This window comes from Lissotriton helveticus, chromosome 10 (genome assembly GCF_964261635.1).
Source record: "Lissotriton helveticus chromosome 10, aLisHel1.1, whole genome shotgun sequence".
Classification (NCBI taxonomy): Eukaryota; Metazoa; Chordata; class Amphibia; order Caudata; family Salamandridae; genus Lissotriton; species Lissotriton helveticus.
The window spans coordinates 60,006,898-60,032,099 of record NC_136071.1 but is presented as its reverse complement, the minus strand read 5'-3'; the positions used below and the strand labels follow the sequence as shown (position 1 = coordinate 60,032,099).

The following is a 25,202-nucleotide window of genomic DNA, read 5'->3' as shown; positions in this document are numbered from 1 at the left end:
GTCTTTCACCTCATCCTCTCCTCCAAAACAATGTGCTGAACTGTTTGTCTCTATCACTGCTTTCATCCTGTCTAACATCCATCCCCTGATTCCCATTTCTCTCATCAAGGCATGTAGGCCAATTTATTTCATATACTGCTGATACCGCCCTCTAGTTACATCTTGCCTTCTATCATCACTACTTGATGACCGAGGACCAGCTGAAAAAAAAATCCAAAAAAGAGAAATGTATTTGCTTGTGGATCTCTGAGCCCAACGTTGTAAAACACAAAAACAATTTTAAGAGACTTTCTTAAGCAATATAGACTACCTCTTATCATATTACAAGACTTGTACTTATTCAAAGTCCCTGCATTGTATAGAAAGTCTCACACAACTATTAAGGGTGGGCGACTATCACTAAATTTCATCCAGCGTGTGAGGCATGGAAATACCCAGGCTGAGAAAGCTAGCAATGACTCTCATGTCCTGGAAGAAATCTCTGTATGTGTCATGGTTACTGTTTATTTTGTTTGTTGAAACAACCCCCCATTTGGGTGTTTATTTCAGTAACACTAAAAGTAAATTTTAAGTGGGCAAAACAAATATGTTGCTTGCTCTTATTTCACACTCTAGCTACAAAAAGAACTGGAAAACCTGTCCATGATATCTAACTCTGCTGGGACTAATTGCAGTGGTTTTGAGTGTGGGAGAGGTGAACATTGATGGGGTCCTTCCATGGTGAGCCAACAGAGTGCAAGCAAGATAAGACATCTTGACAGGTCATTTGAGGTTTACAAATTTCCCAGATATAAAGTGTGGGTTTAGCAGGGAAGTCAACATATTTAAGTGCATTTGCATTTGCTTTCACTAGACAAGCACATAGGAATGACACTTGAATGTCCAGCTCAAACAAGGTTGCAGACAATTTGCCAAGATTCTATTGGGTACTCTAAGGAGTTATGCATTTGTAGTCAAGGGAGCCAAAGCTTCCAAGAAGTTACAACTGATTTAGACAACAAGCTATAATATCCACTCAGGACCAGTGCAGGTGCAATCTAAAAGAATGGAACTGATTTGCCAAATGGCAAGGGGGTCTACTAGTTATAGCAAAGATGCACCCCAGGTAGTCACAACTTGGAATATATTCAGTTAACTTTATATTAACCAATCCATGGGGTCAATCGAACAGCAGTATTGATGTGACCAATATGATGAACTGAGTTGTCCAATAGTGATTGTCACACTGATTACAGTGTAGATTTGAGAATGATGGAAAAAATCGAATTCCCATTCTTTTGTTCAATATGTTAAAGATAATACAGTTGTGTGGAATTTATTCATGAAAAATCAGGGTTCCATCATTTACAAGCTAGGTCTCAGTAATTAAGAGTAGTACAATTTTGGGATCAGTAAAACAATCTTGTATTTATCAATGGGTCTTCGATATAGAGCTGATTAGGATACACCGGTTTGATAGGACAGTTTGGTTTGCAAATCAGGGATTTGGCTGTGTACTGACCATAGGGCATATGCTTTGCAGCATGATGACAGGGCCTTCAAAGGTGTAACAGTGCTATTGGAGCTGATATCAATGGAATGAACACAAATGAAAGGTTAAGTAAGCATGAGCATGGCAATCCTGTGTAATAGTAACTCTTGAGGTGGGGGGAGGGTTGGGTTTGTGGACTGGGTGGGCATTAGGAGGAAATGTCACAGGAAATGTCAACAGAAGTAGATTCTGGGCAAACAGTTACAGTACTAAGCAGTGTGGTAGTGAAAGCCAGAGGATGATAGGAGTCTGTCTGGAATAAAGATAGGGGATGAGATTGAATCAATAATAGAATGTTGGAGGAGGTGTTGTATGCTTAGAGATGAGGGGATATCTGGATTATTTGGTATGGACTGGGACTGGGTTAGAGCGGAATAGAAGGTTGATTACAGGATAGGAGGATGTTATGAACTATAAGAGCAAAGGAGAGGCTGAAGCAGATGGTCATATGGATGGAAATTACGTATCAAGATGCAGTAAGGCAGAAAGGTGAGACGGTGGAGGGTAATGGATAATGAGATGATGTAGTGTGTTTGCTGGAATGTAGGAGGCAGAAGAATGATAAGATTAGAGAGAGGTTGTGAGAATTTCAAGACAAATGGTTGTGGTGCAAATCCAGAATTGTTTAAAGGCCATCTGCCCCTCCCAAGACAAGAGCTGAGATCGGATCTAGCTTAAATATTCTTTGAGCATCCCAGGAGTGGTGTAGTGCAACTGAGGATTGAAACAGATTCATTCATTGATTACTAGTTGATTCAAGCAATTTATTGTGTGCAGAATATAGTGAGGCCTCTTGCCACTCAAGTAACCTCACAACCACACCCTACCACTATTATAGGTGTGACCAGGTTGCACAGCTCTTAAAGTGTTACAGGTGATTTACCCAGCTCTATTTTGGATTCAAAGAGAATGCAAATACTTTATCCAACACAACACTCTATGAGGCACATCCATGACAGCTTGAGTTTGATGCATAGTCATCTCATAAGAGGTTACAAATGAATTTGAGTCTACAGATACTACCCAGGAGTCATTTAGATTCAATGTTTGGAGGTGCATCTCCACAAAGATGGGAGCATCTTTTTCCCAGGAATGACATTGGTGTGACAAAGGGTAATGACACAGGTGTCTAATTGTGATTAGTCTCAACTGCAGAATTTGGGTTGAGAAAGAGAGGACTCGGAGTTGGGAAAAATAGATGTGTTGGTTCCCTTTTGGGTTGAATATGAGTGAAAGCTATTTGAGCAGCAGAGGAGTAGAAGAGGATTTGTTCAGGCATAGAGTTCACAAAGATGTGAAAGAGACAGAAGCATGCAATGGAAACAACCCTGTATGAAGTAAAAATTCAGGGTTCTAGAGTTCACTTATAAAGGGAAACTCCAGAAGTGCAGGGTCTCTGGGCTAAAGGGGTCATTTAGATCATGACTTTCTGTATTCAGAGATGTCAACACCTCAGTGGTCATTTCTATGCCTTCAGAGAAGCCATTGCCATGCTGGTTCCTAAGAACACACAGATTCTTTACTGAGCTGCTGCCATCTTTCATACAGCCATTTAGCAAATAAAGCAGGAGTGTGCTATTGTAAATCAAAAACAACTTAAGCCCTGGTGTGGGATTTTTCTCCCAGAGTGTGAGGGTACATTACTGCCAGTCCCAAAAGAAAAAAAACTCCATTCGACTGTCCATACTGAATAGGATGTATGGTCTAAAGTACTTAAAATGGCAGACCGAAGTCTGTCAGTCAGGCAGTGTAAGGCATTGGCCGGTGAAGCCAGCGGTGGCGTCACCGATGAAAATTATCCAACCCTAATTAGGGCCGGTGGGCCATCAGTTTGGCAGACAAAGTATTTTGCCACATTTGTGAGGGAGTACCCTATTTGCAAAGCTAAATGAAGTCAATTACCTTTCACAGGATTGTAAACATTCTTCTTAAAAGATGTAAGTAGACAGTGTCAAAATATACACCAAAGTAAAGGCAGAAGCTTAATTGAGATCACCCTCAAAATAATTACTCACTAGGGCACCTTGTTCTAATAGTTAATTATAGTCTCAGATGGATCTGTAAGCTGCTTACACCTGAGGTATCTTTTGAAGTAACTCTGGTAGGTTTCTCTTTCACTTCTATCTTCAATTCCACTGAAATATATGTCTATTGGCATGCAGCTAGTGCACTCAATTCAATTATTCTAATACATTTATCTTCAACATATTGTGTTACTACATAGAACTGTTTGCTGATCATATAGTTTTGTCCTTCGGTTCATACTTGATCATTCTAACATGATGGATAGTCTCATACCATGGCATGATGGTGTTACAGCAGTACCAGTCAATGGTAGGAAGACATTGTTTCTTTGTCTTCCCAGTAGAGAATTCCTCTATTACTACACCTTTAACCCAGTTACACTTTACATTTGTTGTTCTATTTTAACCTGTTTAGCACCACATCCATGTTTTGCTGTGATATATTTTATTATTTATTTATTGTATTTTCATGCTGCAGAAATCCCCATAGGGAGCAGAACTCATTACAGGAAGCAGTAAACACAATACAAACAGTCATATTTGGGGGAGAGTTATTTTGCAAAAACTGAAAGAAAGAGAAAACACAGAGATAGCTTTCAGTGCTATGTGAACAGCTTAGTAGAGAAAAAGCTCGATGTAAGTGTCTTGTAGAAGCCAAAGAGACTGGGTAATAGTCACATTTATCCCAGATGGAGAGTTTGCTATTGTCTGTGGATTGTGTGGCAAGGCTTGTTTGAGATCATTATTAGACATGGTGGAAGAAGAGTCCAGGCTGAGACAGAACTTTCCACTGATGTCCCGGGAACTTTCTGCAATGAATTTTGTCTCTTTTGATTGACTAGGACAGAGATATTTGTTTGTTTAGCAAAAGCTCAGAAGGATCTTCAGGGATTCCTTGGAATTTGGAAAGAATTTGATTCTATGCTGGCAATGGTGTACACAGTTTTTTGGCATGAGTTATTAAACATGCCTTAGTGAGGAGTACAGCTTTTATGTGAGGTTTTGGGGATACCTAAAAGAAGTACAATACCACTATCAGTGTGTGATAAAAAATATACTCCTGACATCTGATTTGCAGTCTTGTTTCATATTGATAATGCTGAACTTTTTTTAGGTGATAATGGGACTTATTTAAAGTCTAGTGATTAGTCCACTGGCCTTCCAGGTCATCAAAAGCTATGGCCTCCATTCAACTGATGGGGGCCTGTCCATACAATTTAGAGACCCCTTCTGGCTGGTAGAGATCTTGGTGCTTCAGTTAGAGTTGTCACTGCAGCGGCTCCTTTGAAGGCACAGATACTTTATCATAATGTTTTACTGTGCCCGCTTATCAAAGTAATTTGTTTCGTTAAAACAAATTTCGAAAGTTGGAATTTGTTCTTTCAGAATAAATAAAATAATAATGTCCTGATGAGTAGAGAGGAAACTCCCTACATATCCGGGTCATTGATAATTTCCCTTCCAGTGACCACCATGTCTTTAAGGATGGTCCCACATAGGGCACACAAATAATACCCTCCTTCCCTGAAAGTGTGGGATAGCTGCAAATACCACTTGATCATTCTCTGGTGAAAGATTGCTAGGTCACAGGTTTCTGTTGATGAATTTGACAGATGCTCCTGTGGAGGAAACCCAGCACTTCTCCCACCTCCTAATGGGGAGAGGAGAACTGTCAGTTTGTCAAGTTGGTCCTTTTGTCATTTTATGGCAAATGCACCGATCCATAGAATGTTAAATAATATTTAAAGTATTTATTGGGAAGATTTAAAATTTAGCAGTTGAGGATTTGTGGTCTAATTCTAGTCAAGGTCAATGGTTTAGCTGTCACTAGACAAATCAGTTTAAGAAAGATGCCAAGGTGCAAGAGTTGTTTGAGCCAGAGAAATATTGAGTATCAGATTTGTCTCACATTTTTCAACATCATGGAGGTGATTGATTATGTAATGTATATACATAATCTCGGAAGCCATGCTCAGAGCACCTGGTCAGTGCACATAAGTGTCCAGTCTCTCTTGATAGTTCAGATGCTTCCTCAACATATCAGCATTAACATGTATCCATCACAGACTGCACTAGAAATGGATATTGTAGATGTGAACACACACACGATGAATATGAACTGTGGAATCCACATATTTTCTCTTCAGTACAGAGATCAACGGAATTTGAGCAGTTTTTAGAGGGAACTTTCCCTAAGATGCACTCATGGGGCCTCATTTATGAGAAATGACGCATCGCTGCGTGAAAGCAGCGATGCGTCACTTCTCAGTGCGCACTCCTTGCGCCATACCTGATGCGTCATATTTAATGTATGACGCATCATGTCGCAAGGAGTTACAGATACGTCAGTATCTGTAAGCGCAAATGTGACGCATTGCTGGAGTGTGTCACAAAAGTGAGGCAACTCCAGCAATGCGTCCTTTCACATGGGGCAAGCCCCATGTGAAAGGGCCTGCGACAGTATTATGCCTGCTGTGAGGCACTCCTAGAAGTGATGCAGTGAAATCTCATAGATTTCACTGCGTCACTTCTACGAGGCTTTTTGTGGGGGAACGACCCTCTGCATTCCTTATACCTGACGCAGGTATAATGTAGTGCAGGGGTTTACAAAGTGACGCATCTGCTTAGATGCATCACTTTGTAAATAGTGCGCAACAGGTGGCATGTTTTATGCCGCTGATGCGTCACAAAAAGTGACGCATCGGAAGCGCAAAACTGACGCAAGGCCTCATAAATGAGGCTCCTGGAACCTATTTTGCGTGCACAGTAATTTTGGTTCTGAGTCAGACAGTCTCTGTGGTTATGCAACCTTGCCTTCTCCTTTTTGGACCACATGTCTGTGCACTTTATAAGTTATTTCTATTAATGACCAAAGTATATACACTTGCTTGAATCATAGTATTTTTTTCTGTAATAAATATGTGACACGGTTCCTTGAGATGTTTGCAACTGAGATTCCACAATATCCAATTTACAGATTTGGGATATTTTTTTATTGGAATACAAGTCAACCTCCCAGTCTTTTCATAACTTCTTGTAAGACCTAGTTGCAACCCTATGTAATTTAGGCTGAGCTTGTCCATAAGCTTTAATGACAAATATGTGGTTAGGAGATTCTTCAATGAAACACCAGTCCATTGAAGATAGGATAAGTGAATCTGGCATGTGTGTAATCATACTTTGAAAAAGACGAGACTCTACAGTTATATCCAAACGTTACTACCACACTGTAAAGCAATTATCTATCGGTTACAGAACAAAATGAACTGATAGTCTTCCTAGTGGTTGCTATGCTTACGCAGTATGGGGTCAGCTAATGAGTACTTTGCTGCAACACTACTCATCTCTCACCCATCATCCTTAGATCTCATTTGTCATCTACCATCCTACCTTTTGCCAATCCATCATCCCTACTTCTCATTCATCATCCCTATTTTACATCCCGACTTCTCATGCATCAAACCTACTGCTCATCACTTTTCCTTATCAATCATCATTATTTGTATCCATTAGCCACTAGTGCTACTATTTTTCATCTATCATCCATCTTTACTGTTTCTAGTCCATACTTCTCATCAATATTCCCTCATTCATAATCCTCACCCCTACTTGTTTTTCATCAACTCTACTTCTAATCCACGAACCCAACTTCTCATCCCTATTCATCATCCCTACTTCTCATTCCTATTTCTCATCCATTATCTCTGCTTTTCATTACTATCTCTCATCTCTCATCCATCATACCTCCTTCTCATCCCTAAATCTTATTCATCAACAATAATCCATCGCCCATTTTTCTCATCATCTCTCAATCATCATTTCCATTCTTCATCCCTCTTTCATAGTAAGACACAATCAATGTTCTGAAACACCCATTCACCTTGATTGGTAAGCAACAGCCAGAGTTATGACAGAGGGCTAAATGCCACTTTCCACTGCTGAAAGCTTGATTGTTTGGGAAAAACACACAGGGTAAGTGCAAAGTTCATAAATCTACAATTTGAGAAAGGGATATATGATTTTAGAAACACAATCTACTTACAATTTTATGAGGAACACACAATATTACGATAATATTGCAAATACATTGATATATGCACTTTGTTTTTGATATCTAGAATGACAAGGAATAGTCTTGAGTAGAATTCTAAGAGGTCTGCCATTCATAAAAGCCTCCACAGGAATAGTTTATAATAAAACTCTTCGCATCATTGGTGATATGTCTGGCCCTCTGTGCAATGCTTATGTTTCAATTATGACATATTTATTTGTTCAATGAGTTTTCATTCAGTAAGTGTACCTGACCAAAGAGAGTGCATATGTCTTCTTGCAAAGCCTTTGCCAATGAGATTGCTACAACAGCTGGCGTTGATACAACAAGAGGTGTCTTTATCCTTATTTCCTCTAAGGTATATGAGTACCCAGAAAATCAGTTATGAAGTGACTCTGTGGTTTATCCTGGAATCCAGAGGCAGGGATTCAAACAGCTGAAAATGTGGAATGGGTAGCCACCGACTCTTAATCAAACATGAAATGGTTTCTGTTCAATAGCTCAAAATGGTACTGATATCTGCGTTTAATAAGGTAAGGATTGACCTTCCAACCAGTTACTCTACTAGGATGGGTGGTGTTTTTGGAGATTTCAAGTTGGTTGTTGATCAAATGGTAATTGTTACCTAGTTTAATCTTGGTATTGGTAGCTGTACGAATCTCTAATCTTGCTTGGAGTGCCATCCTCCAGCGAAATATTGCATTGTGTCTTGATAATGGATGGTATTCTTGCCCAAATCAATTGTATTTATTAATTTTACCATCCCCAGAAAATGGAGAGGCTGAGCTGCCCCACAAGTTTTCTTTCATGTGAACACAGGAATATATATATATCTCACAGGTTGCATAGGTTGCATATCACAATTGTAACCACTTCATTCTTATCCAACTAAGCAATCTTAGCCGCTTAGTATACCTTCATTTAGAGCGTATTCAATGTTGCTTATTGGTTAGTATGTGGTTCAGATATTCAATTGCATCACTACCGATTGTGCTCCCTTTGCGGAATATGTTTGCTTATCTTGAACATGCACATCCACTAATTTTTCCATATTGTTACAGCTACTAACCAATGTTCTTTGTGAGGTGCCAGAAAATGTCAGTATTTTAGGGTGGGGAATTTATATACGTTCCTGGTTAGGGAAATAGTTGAGATTTTTAAGTCAAATATTGAAAATGTCTTTTCTGTAAGGAAACAACTGATCCCACCTGTTTGATTGGCAATGCTCCCATCAGGACAGGGCACGCAATGGAAGCAGCAAGTGGGACGTCCTATGATGGCAGACTTTCTGTACCCTGCAGTGCAACTTTCACTGCAGACTGACAGAGGGACCTAGAATATAACAAATGTAAAACAAAATTCAATCTCCACAATATTTTTCTTGATGTGTCTTGCCATCATTAGTAACACTGTGTTGCTCCAATGGGATCTGAGGTCCTATTGCAAACGTGTGGCAATCATGCTACTACCAATAAATGTGAAAGATGCCCACAGTAAAACAGCACCCATTGGCCTCCAGAGAATTACCACTGAAAAACAGCAAACCAGGGCAGTTCGATATACTGTTCTGCCAATATATTAGTAAGAATGAGAGAATTGTTAATGTTAATTCTAGATGCGAATAGAAAATTGTAATACTCTTTTTTCACACTGGGAAGTTACAAAGAATGTAAATAATGCACCAACCTTCTCTCTCACTCTCTCTCTCTTCTCTCTCCCCCTTCTCTCTCTCTTTCTCTCTCTCTCATGAACAATCTCCCAGCTGCAGAGAACGAGAGAGGCGGCCCTCGCACTTCTATATCTAGCCTCTAGTTGCTCCAGTTCACTGGTAAAATGCCTGCTAAGATAAATAGCATGTCTACAAGAGTGAGATGAAGAGACAATAAGTGCAAGAGGAATAAAGAGACATGTGTAAAATCCAGATACAGTTACCTTGGTACTCAGCAACTTGGCACTCTGCAGTACTGGCAGTGGGCTTGTATAAAAACCTTTGACTTTTATATATTTTTTTTTAACTGAGGGCATTTTCTATATCACAAATTTACATTAAAGTTCGCATTGTATATTTCTAGACCATTCAATAAAATATGTTGCTCGAGCTACCCCGCTACTTTTTAAGAAGGCCCCAAGTAGATAAACATACAGTGTATCATTAACTACCTCATAATGGTCTATGATTAGTCAAACAGATAGGAGACTGTATTATTAAGTTTGTGAGGGAGAAATCACAGTCTTGATGTAAACAGACAATCTGGCTTATATTAGTTAAATACTTTTCTTTGAAAAATCCCTGGCTCACACTTGCTAGCTTGTCACAAGGCCTTCCTCAGAGCAGCGTGCATGTGTGTACGCATGGAGATTCAAATGCAAAAACAATACAAAGTAGTCTATCTCTGATATTGGTTATTGGACTTATCAGTTCATCTCCTGCTCGGGCAACCTCTCAAAACTTGAATCCCATCAATAAACATACCCATTCTGCATGTTAACTCACCACCAAAGGACCCAACTGTGAGAATAACCACTGCTTGACCATAGACACACCCTGTCTATAGTCAGATGATAGCCAGTATTGTGGCCAACTATGGTTGGGTTAGCCAACTTGACCTCCTCTTTCACACCACTGCCTGCATTCAAATGCAATATCTAACACCAAAGTTAGCACCATTCACATACCTCTTACTTTCCTGTTGGGTTCCTGACTATGGCTTGATGTAAATTGTATCAAAGACTGACTCGCACCCAATGTAAAATGAGACTGCGTTTTGGATTTAAAAAAGAACAAAGAATTTCATCTTGTCTACTACAATTTTATAGTATATCATCATTTCACGATGGAGATGATTCTCCATCTCAGGGATATTCTCCTACAGAATGACTGGTCGGTTCATCTAGGTCTTCAAGATGCTTAACTGGTAGTTCTAGTTCACCTATCTTGCAGAAAGTATCTCCAATTTCAAAGGCGCTGATCCTTTTTTGATTCAAGACTATTCCATGTGGCTTTTCTTCAGCCCCTTGTTTGCTTTAGCAAACATTTCAAGCTAGTTGTCGCATTTCTCAGAACTCAGGGTGTCAGACTCATTGTGTATCTCAACGACTTTCTGATCATGGCGCAGAACAAATCTTCTCTTCTCTCTCACCTACATCTGTGTCAAGACCTTCTATTAAGCCTAGGCTTCCTCATCAACTAGAAAACATCTGTTCTCATTCCTTCAAAATGCATGGAATGTTTAAGTTTCATAATATATACCTCATTATCGGTTGTTCAACTTCCTCAGCAAAGGTCTTCATGACCAAGAAAGAAATCTGTTACCCCCCAACCGTGTCTCATTTTTCCCTCCTTTCTCTAGCTTGTCTTGTAAGCCTTCTGGCATATTCAATTCAAGCTATTTTTCCCAGGCCTCTCCATTATCGGGCCTTGCAAAGGTTGAAGATTTCTCATCTTCACAACGGTTTGGCTTAGAGAGAAAGATTTTCTCAGCTGCCCCCAATCCAGTCTTACAAAGTATCTGATGCAAGTCTGACAGGATGGGGTGCAAGATGCGGTCAAGCTCTCGACGGGGGGAACATTTTCTCTTCAGGAGTCATCCTTGCAAATGAATTGTTTAAGATGCTTGCAGGTTCTAGTGCTTTTTAAAAGACTGAGCAAGATGTACCATTCTCCTACAGATGGACAATCTGTCAGCTGTCAGATGTATAAACCGTCTTGGGGGTTAACAACCCAAACCTCTAGCAGTTCAGGTAAAAAGTATGTGGGAGTTCTGTCTGCAAAGGAACTTCTCTGTCAGAGAAGAATATCTTCTGGCCAAGCTGAATGTGGTAGTGGAGTGGTATTCCAGATCTCCGGGACTCAAGCAATTGGCATCTTCATCATTCTGTATTCAGCTGAATTTCTTCAATCTTTGGCACAGATATCTTTGTCTCCCGTTTCAACTTTCAGCTTCCCTCCCTTTCAGTTGGAGACCAGATCCTTTAGCTCTGATCACTGATGCATTTCTCCAGTCCTGGCCTCAGACTCTTCTCTGCGCCTTTCCCCTTTTCTCTTTATCAGACGAGTTCTAGCACAAGCTTGCAGATAGCGATCATCTGTGATCACCAACTTCTGGCGACCGAAAGAAATTAATATGGCAACTAAAAAAGGACGCAGATGAGACATTCTGGGGAAAACTCCTACACGATGCCAAGACAAACAACAGCGCACAGTTCTGGCAAAAGATTAACGGCCTGATCAACCAACAAAGCCAGGCGATGGAATCCCATGTGACGGAAGATGCCTGGACAACCCATATTAGCACACACTTCCGCGACACCAACGAAACATGGAAAGAAACTGGCAAAACCAACATCAGGAGCAAAGAACACTTGCCTCCACTCAAAGAACCCTCGACAACCAACGAAGCACTATCAATCACGACTCTACAAATAACTAATAGGATCTCCAAAGGGAGAACAGAGGGAGCTCCAGACCCAACGGTATACCCCCAATAATATTCAAGCAGGCACCAGAATACTGGGCACCTACTCTAAAACCAATGTTTGAAAAAATATGGCAGACTGCGACAATTCCACGATCATGGAGAGGGGCAATAGTCTCACCAATATATAAAAAAGGAGACAGGAAAGATCCAAGAAGCTATCGGTTAATTGCCTTATTAGACAACGAAGCAAAATACTACGCTGGCCTCTTACTTCAGGAACTGACACTATGGGCGGAAGAAACATCAGCAATCCCACTTAATCCAACAGGCTTCTGAAAAAACATGGGGACGACCACAAACATCCTTGCCTTGTCACTCCTAATCGACTCAGCTCTAGAAGGAAAACAACCCTTGTACCTGTGTTTTATTGACTACAGCTCTGCCTTTGACCGCGTAAACAGAAATCTGCTGTGGCAAAAACTGAAGAGAAAGAAAATTCCAGCAACACTACTGAACTAACTAATCCTCCTGCACAGCGACACATGGGTCCAGGTTAAACTAGGTACCGGCGACTTTTTAACTAAGAAAATTCCAACTAACACAGGAGTAAAGCAAGGATGTGTGCTAGCGCCAACCTTATTTAATCTCTTTATGGCCGACCTATCTACCACACTAAATGAAAACAACTCACATGCGCCAAAACTGGGGGGCACTCAATTGTCTAACTTATTTTATGCTGATGACTTGGTGCTAATCAGCCGGACTCCGATCGGCCTACAGCGGCTCCTCGACATCACAGCACAACACTCCAAAACAAATAAACTCAGTATCAATTTTTGTAAAACAAAAGTCACGCGCCTCAACTACCGCAAGAAGAAACCAACATTCAGTTGGAACCTGGATAAAAATAAATTGGAAGTCACAAATAAATATCGTTACTTGGGAGTGACTATTGACCACAGGGGGAGCTTCAAACCGCAATGTGAGGAGATAAAAAAGAGAGTCTTAATGACAGCTGTATCGCTAAGGAACTTGAAAAATAAGACCATCGGCCCAAGCTTCACCCCACTCCTAAAACTGATACAAGCCAAACTGATACCATCCATTACATACGGTAGCGAAGCATTGAGAGGCAGGGATACCAAAACCTTAGAAGGAGTAATTACAAGAGCAATGCGGATGATGTTTGGCCTCCCGAGATACACTTCTCCGGCGCAGATCCGACTCGAATTTGGGCTGGTTAAGGAAGGGCTTGCCCACAAGGGAGCATACCTTAAGACCTGGGTCAAAATTAGCAGAGGGGAAGCAAACACCCTCAACGCACTTCTCTGGAAAGATCTACAAAGCAAAGACAACTGCCCAGCAAGACTCTTTCTAGAGGATGCAATAAAACAACTGGGGGCGAGTCAACTATGGGATCTGCAAGGGAGCCTGGCAGGTTTCAAAAAAGCTGTAAACAATACAGGTAGGAAAGAATCCCTCCTACAAGACAAAGCCTCACTAATGGAGAGAGCATATGGCTGGCTGACAGTACAAACCTACAATAAACTCACACCACAGGCATACCTTCTGACCAGCTTCACCAAAAAAACAAAAGAATCATTCCTAAAATTACGATTAGGAGTATTACCCTCAGCTGACCATATGGCCCCCTGGCTGCAGCCCCCAATACCGGCAAACTGTCGCCTGTGTGGAACTCATGAGGAAAACATCGTACATCTCATTACTATCTGCAAAGAGCTGCAGCAAGACCGCAGGAACCTACTGAGACCCCTACTCATAAAAAAAGGAATCAGGACGTGCAGACAAGCAACTCTGGCTTTCTTCAGAGGCGACGAAGTTCAAATGGCTTGCCGACTGGTAAAATACCTCGGAGCTGTAGAAAGCAGAATCAACACAAAGAAAGAACAAACGGACAAGGACAGCACACCCTCAATACTGCGAGTGCCAAAACATCAAGACAGCTCAGAGACTAAAACTGAATTAAAACACTGGCATACTATAACTAAAAGTTATGAACATTCAGGGTAAAGGCCAGCCAGTCTTTCAAAAAGGAATAGGCACTGCAATACCTAACTTTGTATAGGAACGAGGGCCAGGACTGACAAAAGAAACCCTCTCCGTAGAAGGACACGAGCACCTAAACGGCAGACGGACACTCCGTTCTTTTTAACCTTTTTAAACTGCACTTTGTAACATAGCTTAAATCGAATAACTCCATCATCTATGCTGCTATAACTATTTTTAATACTTTCCTTTTTTACTGCTGATGGTTTTTGTAATGGTTTTTATTAACTGTACAATAAAGTATTACTTAATTACCAACTTCTGGCAGACTCACCTGGTACCCATCTCTACTGTAACTGGCTTTGGACCTCCCATTTTAGATTCCAACCATTCCTGATTTGCTTTTCAATCCTCAAGGAATTAGTCACAACCTCATTCTAGAGGGCTCCATTTCTGTCATCGCTTTGAAGATTTTGGAGCTTCCTGGAGAAACCCAGGAATTTCAGAGATGGATATCCGACTCAACCAATAATCCTGGTCTGCTGGAATAGTAACACTTTACGAATCAGCCTGGCTGGCCTGCTTTAGCTGGTGTATAGACAGGGATTCAGATCCCCTTTCAGCAAATGTAACCTTGGTGGTTAATTTATTAGCTTCTTTAGCTTCCCAAGAGAAAGCATATCATACCATTGATATGTACAGCTCAGCGATTTCAGAGGAACACGTCAGAGTGGATGGAAGACCCATTGGAGAGCATCCACAAGTCTGTGGTCTGTTAAAGAGAGTACATTTTGCTAATCCTCATCATCGCAAATATATCATCCAGGATGTGACTTTGGTTTTACATATGTTAATTTCATGGGCAGACAATGCGGATCTTTCTCTTAAACAGTTATCTGCAAAGCCAACTATGCTTTTGTGTTTGGTTTCTTTGAAAAGTGTTTCCCATGTCAAATCACTAGATGTGTCTTCTTTTAATTATTCTGCCCTTGGTGATTACTTTCTGGTTAAGAGAAGTACTAAAATGAATTCAATATCAGTACATTATTCCCTTTTCCCTTCACAGCCAGTTATGTGTCGCTAATTGTTTGAAAAAATATATTTCATGAACTTGAGATCTAAGATTGCATTCAACGTCCCAGTTACTCATTTCCATTCAGAAGCCCTACAAGACTGCCTCGGCTCCTACTTGGCTCACTGTGCCACTGGACTCAAGCTAGCCTGGCTGATGATGGGTGATGCCGCAAAATCAGCCCCAGGATGCTTGTTTCTGGTCCAGATAGGACTGTTCCCTTGAGGAACAGGGTCAAGACGGATTTGCATATGGCTGGGTCTAAACTGGGGGGCATGGTGAGCAAAAGAATGATGGATTTAACCCAGATCTATTGACTAGGGGAGAAAAGTTTGATTTGCTCTGAATTCCGTCCATCATCTGTGTGTCTTTTGCTCTGATCCTACCTTGACACACTAGGCTAGGTGGACCTTGTCTTTAGCTGGCAATAATTCTGACGCCTTTGGCACTCATTCAGCCAGAGGGACTATGACTTCTCTGGCTTTTCAGGGGGGTGCGAGGTTATATGATATTCTCAAATCTGCAAGTTGGTAAAATGTCAATATGTTCAGGACTTTTTACTGTAAACTAATTGCTCATCTCTATGACACTAATTTCAATGCTTTAACCATGAATATTATGAGACTTTTAATAAAATTGATATTTTCCAAGCATTCGTGTCAGAAAGGCAAGATTTTATTAAAGACACGGCGGTGAGTATTATCCAACCGCTGTTTTTACAAACCCTCTCTGATTTCTTTCTTACACAGTCCCAGTGGCTTTAAGCAGTACTGCAACGTTAGTGTAGTAACTAGGGCTGTCACCAGCTCATTTAGAATGTGGGCTTGTGTGTCATCGAATTGTCTTGGCAGGATTCTAAGTAGAATGTTTGTTTTTAAATGAGTGAACTGGTGGCCTGTTTTGAGGAGGATGGCTAAGATTTCTTTCCTGCAATAAGAACCTAATAAATCCTTTCATCTCTTCTGCTGGTAAACGTTATGCATGCTGCTTTAACACTGATGACAGGATTAAAATTGTGAAGAGGAAAGGACATCAGATTTCAACTGCATAACTGCTCTATATTTATTTTAATTTTAATTGTGTCCTTTGCACACACGCTTCTGAATCTGTAGGACCATACAACTACCTTCTTTGCATCAATATTAAGGTCCTGTGTTTACCTACTTTTATACAGTGGGTTTGGGAGCAGAGGTTGTCTGCTACTCACGTGCACAAAAGAGCCTGTGACTACAAGACGTGTGCCGAGTGACAGATCACACCACAAGTGGAGAGTTCATTAACACTGTGGGGTTCTTCCTATGACATCGCCGCATTAGTTGCGAGGTGGCGAGCAGCAATAAACTTGCTCTGCCTTGACACACGAGAGGTGAGCTCATGTGCTAAAACTAGCTCCACTGTCCATAGAGATCAATGCAGACAGATGTTATGGTGCTACCTATAGAAATTGAGTATTTTCCCATTTGATTACCTGATGGCTGTGAGTTTCCATGTGGCGATAGGCATGCCACCAATGGCGCCTCTCCCATATCTATGTAAAAGAAACAATTGATGGACGGATTCTGGATCAGAAATAAGCATACTGGGACTGGATTCAGGGCATCACCCTTCAGCAGCCAGGCTAGCTTGAATCCAGTGGTGTGGTGAAAACGGGAACCACGTCTGGGCATACCCTTCCCACTTAGGGTGACATATGCAAAAGAAAGAATTGATGGACGGAATGCTGGACAATGCCAACACTCTACCCCAGTCACAAGGATCTGGGTTTAATCCATCACTCTTTTTCACACCACACCACCCCAGTTTGGACCCAGTCATATGCAAATCCGTGTAGACCCTGTTCCTTGGAACAGTCCAGCCTGAGCTGCCCAGCCAGGTCCTCCCTGAAAGAACGATGGATTTAACCCAAATCTCTTGACTCGGGGAGAATGTTTGAATCATTCAGCATTCTGTCCATCATTTGTTGCAGTTACACTCTCCCGTATCTAGTCACATTTTGGCATTCACTGCAGTGTTTCACTGGATTAGGCATGCCTTCTCTGGTCAACAAAGGTCATTGGGTGGGCCTAGCACGGTGATGAGCACGCCTTCACAGCACGTACTACCTACTGTAAATAAATAAATAAATACTGTGCCTCTCCCGTATCTGGTCAGTGTTCAGCATTCATAGGGGTTTTCACGGCAGTAGAAACACCTCCTCTGGCCAACTAGTATTTATTGCTGAAAAGGCACATTGTGTGTTTACATGACAAGAGGCACACCTTCACACTGCATACTACACATACCTCTCTATAATCATATAGTGGTTATATTTGAACTGCAATGGGCATGCCTCTCATCCTCAAAAGGTACATTATCTTCATATGTATAAGGAAAAAACATAAAATACTGTTCATACAAGTATATTTCTTGGGCCTTGGAATTTTGGTGCATATGATTTATTCTGACTTTCATCTGCAATATGTGTTATTACATTGACTCTCCGCTACATTAGTGTTCTTGGATCCCAGTGATGTGTAAATTTGTTTCTTTCACATAACATAGCTTGTATGTAATTGTAGTAGCATGTTATCTAGATTTAAGGGACATATGGTAAATAAGTTGAGCCACTTCTTTTGCTATCATGCAGAATGTCACAGCACCTCTGTTTTTCTTATGTAGTCCTGGTAATCCCGCGATTAAATGGGATAAATGGAGAAAAGGTGTTTGAGCGTTATGCCAATGTGTGTTGCACTTCGTTAAGTGCTGAGAGAAGAACAGCGCTTCTGCTCCACTCTTGTGGTTCAGAAGGACCAGAGGTATTTGACTACCTTCCAGATGTACAGTGAGGCAGTTGATCTCAATGAGTACGAAACATAAATACATAAATTGGACTTACATTATCTGCCAACAGTAAGTACCATCCTGGAATGTTACTAATTTGGAAAAAGGAGTAGAAAGAAAACTGCAAAAAGAGTACATAGAAAATTATGTGATTTATTTTTGTTTAGCTGCAAGTATGGTTCATATTTGGATGAACAAATCAGGGATCAGTTCACCTTGGGGTGTTACATCTAAAAAGTGCACAATGAGCTATGGCTCAGAGATGACCTCAATCTTGATGAGGAAAGACTCCAGTAAGGAGGTGCATGCTGTTGGGCGGGGGAGTAGGAAAAAAGATCCTGGTAAGGAAGACATAAAGAAGAAGGAGTATTAGAACACTGGGAATACAAATATACAATCTCATGTTGATTGGAGGTGTTTTAGGTGTAATACGGCAGGTCCTCTTGCTAAAGACAGCTCATGCCCTGCTCTTGACGCGGTTTGCCTTGAATATAAACAGGTGTGCATTTTGCTTCATTCTGCAGGATGAAGAACTTATAACAGAAAGTAAATGAAGTAGATGCAAGTGACAGTGAGGACATTGATAACTTGGATTTGGAATGTAGACAAATAGACCGTCCCAAGTGCCAACATAAAGATAGTACTCGTAAATGCCCTTTGTGAATACTAAAAGTCATAAACTTTGACATTTGTTCTAAATTTAGACCAAATGTCTAAGTTTACCTTTGAGAATCCGGACCTACATGAGTTAGGTATGGCAATGTCTTTTGATGTAGGTTTACCCTCCATATTTAACGTAAAATGAGATGTAGAGCGGTGTATAGCTGGGGGTAATGTATTCCCAATTATAGGGATAATGCAAATACCATGGTGTGATTTTTTTTTTAATGCTACTATCTTCAGTAGAAGTGAATCTACTCTACAGAAAACCTGTTGGTCCTCAGACATTTCCAAGTGTAACTCTATATACTAGTCACTTTGCTCCCCCCTCCAGTTCGCTATGTTCTAGTTTTTATCTTAACCCTTATCGTCCCTTTCGATTGTAACCTTTTATTTGATATGCATATGTGATTTGTTTTAGGTAGGTACCCCTTCCGACGATTGTACTGCTACTATTACCTTCCTTCCCCTCAAATTGTAAAGCGCTCTGATATCCTTCGGGATCATGGTCACGCTCTATAAAACGTTATAAATAAATAAATATATAAAACATTGTGTGAGTGATACAGGCAGACATGACAGAAGACCTACCTGTGATGGGAAGTCATTGGACATTTTTTAGATGTGAGTGATGTAACTGAATACTTTGATACAAAAAAAGAAAGCAGATTGCCCCATGTGGAAAACAGCATTGTGCGGTTGTTTGCCAAGATAGAATTGCTTACAATCTGTAAACGTCCCTTTGCCTTCAGGCATTTTATTAAGAACAGCTTAACATGTGGAATGGGGATAAAGGACAAGTGTCACCTGAACCCCTCCCAAATTGACCAGGAAAATATCCACGTTAGCAATGGACAAAACCTGCTAGAGGTAACATATATATTTTTCTGGGTTCCCCACACTCCTTCCCATAAGACAGCAAACGCAATAAGCATTTTTGAATAGTACTTTAAGTAGCTTTTGTTGGTCAACAAGCTAACACAAAATATAGGCAAACTAATAGTGGAACATAACACAGGTATTTAAGGTAATAGAGAATTTGAAGACTGTAAAACTATGAAAATGTATAACATGCTATTTTCTAGATTTCTCATTCCCACTGCATTTATGCTACTAAGAACGAGGAGCTGAAAGGTGTGCCTTTAGGAGAGGTGAAGTATAGTATTTGCATTTCTGCTTTCCTGGGGAGGCTGCACTTACTTCATATTATCAAGTCTATGGCAGGCTGGTTGCATTAATATGCACCAGAATGGTCCTGTGGGCAAACTCCCCTCTTGGAAGAATGATTCTCTCATTCCCAGCCAGATCATGGCATGTTATTCAAAGTGTTGTGTTTCCTGTATGAGGGTTAAGATAAGGTGCCCTCATCACCCTGATGTATCTTACTAAGAATTCCTACAGTGTGGTGTGGTGTTCTGAATTAATAAGTTACAGAATGTAAACTGGTTGCCAAGGTGGAATGTTGAAGCGGGGAGGGCAATATTTGAACTGGACTTCGATGTGGATGGAGTCTCTATAGATGATCCACTACTTAATAAAGAAGATTAATTCCTCCACAGTATATATACGCATTGATCAAAGGTCCAACTTTTTGGTGAAGATCTACTCATGCAACAACTGCAGAGAGACCCCACAACAACAAAATAATAAAGAACAATGTTTTTGGTGTCATCAAGACTCAAATATAGATCTGACTGGTGTGACTTTATAAATATAGACTCGCAGACCGTGACCACAATCCCATCTCTGTACGGCCTGTCGTTTTTGTACCGGTTTTGAGGCAGCAAACTGATACCACCTCTCTCCTCCTGTCACCGTCAGCAGAGCTCCTGTCTGGGGGGTATGGGCAGTGGTCCCCACTTGAGGCATGGACGAGAATTGCTGTAGTTTTTGGGCTGATCTTGAGTGTCCTGGGCTTGCGAGCACAGAGGCTCTGTTTGCATGGTAAAGAACGAGCCCTTGAGCATATACACCCTTGCACCGGTGTCCCTGCACAAGGGACAAGCTGTGGTGAGCGGTTGTGGTGTAGTCAGCACTTCCACATGCACGCGCTCTCTCTCTTGTGTCCATATGTCATAGTGGGGCGATTAGAGAGTGCACTGCAGCAACCATGACTCTACGCACATGCTCATTGTGAGCCAACAGTCTGTGGATTGCTGCGCAAACAGGAGCAGCAGAGCAAAATGGTGGAAGCCATCTTCTGTGAGGAGACGCGGGTGGGGAAAGATGCATCCTCTCGCCCACCCAGGGCACGTAATTTCTGGAAAAAAACAAAAAAACAAAAGGGGAAGCGTAGAGGTTGAGATAGAATCACCCACGTAATTTCTGGATCAGATCGTATCCAGTCAAAACACGAGTGCGCTGATGGGCACAGCCTCTGTGAGCTGATTGACCTTACGATGATGCGCGCAACGTCTGCATCATCATTTCTTTGCTGTCTTCACCCACAGTCTAGTGTGTCTTCATTAGTGCGCTGATGTGCACAGCATTTGCATGATCATTTCTTTGCTCCAACAAGTGAAAGCAGTGTGCGCTGGTGGGCATAGCCTTTACGTGGGTGGTATGTGCTCCAAAGTGCAAGTTTCTCTTCTGATGACACTGTTGCGGCGAAGCGCACAGCTCTTACATTCTTACCATTGGGTTTTATTTAATGTTATCTTTATTTAGCTAATTTGATAGGTACCCTGTGTTCCATGAAGAACCCCCAAGGACATACTTTTGCACAAACTCAACGGTTCATCAGGCATGTAGCATTGAAGATCACCGCTAATTTTTCAGGCACAGAGTGGCTGATTTAGTAGTGTTTTAGTACTCATTGGTATAGAATGTGTGCGTGCATCATGCAAAATGTCACAGTACCCCTTCTTTCTTACTTCCCCTGGAGACCCACCACTCTCCTGGTTAAAGTGGAAGACAGTCTTTACACACCATGCGAGGGATTGTGGCATATCTCTTAGTGCTGAAAGAAAGGCCTCCTTGCTCATGCACTGCTGGGGTTCGGGTTGAACATCTTCCTCATTAGGAAGTTAGACTTACATTACCTTCTAAAGATGAAATTAACTGGCTGCCGGAGGCATCCCAGCGCTGGTAGCAGCAGATATATGGAGTCCGTCCAGAGAACACCCAGGTATTTAACAATTTGCGGAAAGCCAGATGAATTGGTTTCATTTGTAGGTGGGGTGGGAGGGAGTTCCAAAGCTTGGATGCAATAGCCAACCCCCACTTCTGGCTATCTTAATCCTGGGGACGGTGACAAAATTCATAGTCTCTGAACAAAGACGTCTGTTAGGCCAGTAGGGCTGAATGATGGTATGAAGAATAGCGGGACCCTTTCCCGCTAATTACTTGTGGACGATGCATAGGGCCTTGAAATCGACTCTCTTCCTGATGGGGAGCCAATGGAGGGATTTCAAGGCAGCTTTGACTGAGTGATGTTTAGGAGTATCCAGGAGAAGCCTTACTTCACAATTTTGAATGGTCTAGAGTTTAGAAAGGGTTGTGGTGGGAGCTCTCAAATAAAGGGCATTCCCATAGTACAGCCGAGAAAAGATAAGGGCCTGGACCTCGATATTTCTTGCCTGGAATGGAAGAAGGGGGAGGACTTTTCAAATCATTTTCAAGATGCTGTAGCACGTGGCGCACATCTTCCGAGCTTGTGTCTTAAAGGTGAGGTCTTGGTCCACCCAACACCCAGGCTTTTTAATTGGGTCTTTGGGGTAGGGGCGTGGCCGAGGGTTGTCAGCCATATTGTGTTTACATCAAGGGGCGAGTGATTCCCCAGGGATCATTATGTAACTTTTATCCCTATTTAGTTTCAGGAAGCAATCAAAGATAAGTACTGTTCTTACTTTGGGAGGAGAATGCAAAGACAAGATGAATCCATAGAGCAATACATTACTATTTTACGCAAGTTAGCTCCTACCTGCAGTTTTGGAGCTGCCTTGGAGGAACGGTTGAGGAATCAATTTATGCTAGGATGTGCTCTTGACAAAGCAAGAGAAAGGTTGTGGCAAAAGGACAATACGCCCTTGCATGAAGTTCTTATGATGGCTAAAACACATGAACATTTGAAAGCATCTATAGATATTATATAAAAGATATATCAGTAGAAAGAAAGAATGGTGAGTTGGTTAAAGCAGTGGATGGCATCGAGGCCCACTGACATGAGTTTCCAAGGCAGGTGTTTCAGGTTTACCAATCTAGGCCATATGGCTAACTTCATATGGCTAGAAGACCACGTGTAATGCATGTGGCGAGAAAGGTCACTACTCCTAGTGCTGCAAATCAAGCAAGGAACAAAAGAAAGTCAGAGAGGTTGATCTATATGAAAAAAATGAAGAAGAAATTAACATCTTGCAAGTTAGGGAATGTACTTGTGATGGGCCTCTTGAAGTAGTATTAATTAACAATGCACCAGTAAAGATGCTTTTTGACTCTGGGGCCAAGATAGCTCTAGTTCCAAAAGTGTTTTACGGAGGAAATTTTGTGGGCAAGGTAACACTGTACAAAACTGGCATAAAACTGAAAGGCTATGGTGGAGTAATTCAGAGTAATTCAAGCAGTCTTTATTCAATTATAAACAATCATTAAAGACACATGTACAAAAAAACATTTTAAAAAAATCAAATTGGTTGATAAAACATAAAATATCAGGAATAAAATCAATAAAATCCATTTTCAAATCTTATTTCAGTACATACAAAAATGTCTATCATCAAATGTAAGTAGGGTCAAGAACAAAAGATAGATCCAAAATTAAATGCAACTAGAAATTCACAGGGAATGAGCACATATTAACCTATTTATACTAGAGTGTACTGAAACACCAAACTCAGCAGGCCTGTTACAAGATGGAGAATACAGTTTTAAGGTGATTACATAAATACATAATTACATAGTTACGTAGTGCCCTGCATCCTGATCCTTCTTATGGCCCATGTCCAGCTCCAGAATGTTGCCATAGCCACCACCACTACTTCGCGTTTGTCAGATTTTATAATACGCAAAGCCATTTGGGACAATCTTGTTCCCATTTTGGCGCAAACTGGCTTGAGCCATTTTTTGCTAGGCGCCTCTTATGCAGGGCAGATGAAGAGGATATGCGACAGAGTCTCTTCCCCACATAGGCAGGAGTGACAAAGTGAGTCTTGAACAGACCCCAATTTTTAGTAAACATTTTATAGGGAGGCTTCCCACTCTAAATAGGTGGGAAAACTTCCTGTCTCCAAAGCTGGTAATGATGTACCAATAGGCCTCCATACTATGCTCAATTTTATGGCACAGAAAGAGGCCTGTTAAGGAGTCTCCGTTCACCTGCGAAAAGGATTTCTGCCAAATCATCTCCCTGTATAAGGCTTTAAATTCCGCTTTTGGGGGAAACAAGTTCCCTTCTGGGTCCCGCCATAAGTGGGTCAGGCCCATACTTAAGAGAGCCACCTTAATCTTGTGTAACCATGTGATCTTATTGGATTTATCAGCCTCTCTAATTTTCTTAAGTGCCTATGCATGATTTGCCAACTCCAGGGTGGTCCAAAGCCGTTAGGAAAGAGGTCTTTAACCCGCTTCTTCTTCAAAAGAAATACACCCAAGGTCCATCAATAATGGCCTTAAAGGTGTTGACATCGGAAGACCAGTCAATGCCCACAGGAACTTGTTCTGAGCTTGGACTAAAAAAGATACATTTTCGAGCCCCCAGAGTTCTGCTCCATAGATATCTAACCTTTCCTTGATAAATATGGACGGAGCCACTGGTTTGGTTAAGGATAGTCGATGTTCTTTCAGGAGAGCCCCCACTAGTTGGTTGTGCTTTACAACCAGTAGATCCATCTGTGGCTTCCAATTCAATCTTTTGCCCAAAGTGACCCCAAGATAGGTAAAACAATCAGTTTGTTCGAGGGGGGCATTAGTCATTGCTACTCTTGCTTTCACTGATTTACTTTTATGGAAAACTGTAAATTTAGTCTTGGCGACATTAACTATAAGTTCATGGTCATAGCAAAACAAGATGAATCTGCTGAGGGCTCTTTGCAGACGAACTTGAGTTTTGACAAAATTAATAATGGAACACTCTAACCAGCAAGAGTCGGAGCGTCCGTGGGATAATCAGAGTAATAAGATACCACATTGTTGATAAACCGTGAGAAGAGGGTAGGGGCTAGGACACACCCCTGCTGCACTCCCTTGTTAACCAAAAAACTTTCTGTTGTCTCCCCTTGCGGTCCCCTTCTTCCTTGGGCATAAGTAGAGTTGTGCAATTTAATGATGAATAAAAGGATCTCTGCGTGAATCCCAGCTTTTTTAAGAGTGTCCCAAAGTTTATTACAGGGCGCTAAGTCAAATGCAGATTTGAGATCTATAAATGCTGCATAGAGAGTGCCCCCGGCTAAGATCACTGTGTTCCAATATATCATAAATCTAAAGACTTGGGCCCCCATTAGGATGACGGGCGGACGTTGTCTGCCCGTCATCCCACCATGGTATGGGACCACCCGCCATAAGGGCGGGGGTCCCGTGGCTGGCGTTCAGATGCGCCCGCCACAGTGGCGGGCGCATCCAGCATTCCTACCATTGTGGTGGGCGGTGCACTCAGCACTGCCCGCCACAATGGCAGGAAAGCATG

General features: G+C 41.5%; 1 protein-coding gene across 1 annotated transcript in view; it reads right to left on the bottom strand.

The window, feature by feature from the left end:
- The window catches only part of LOC144783889 (extracellular calcium-sensing receptor-like), a 90,608-nt gene that overhangs the window by 18,242 nt on the left and 47,164 nt on the right, over positions 1-25,202 (bottom strand). Inside the window, exon 5 of the mRNA XM_078662632.1 lies at positions 8,815-8,938. Coding sequence (XP_078518758.1) covers positions 8,815-8,938 — 124 coding nt within the window. The remainder of the gene's footprint in view (positions 1-8,814; positions 8,939-25,202) is intronic.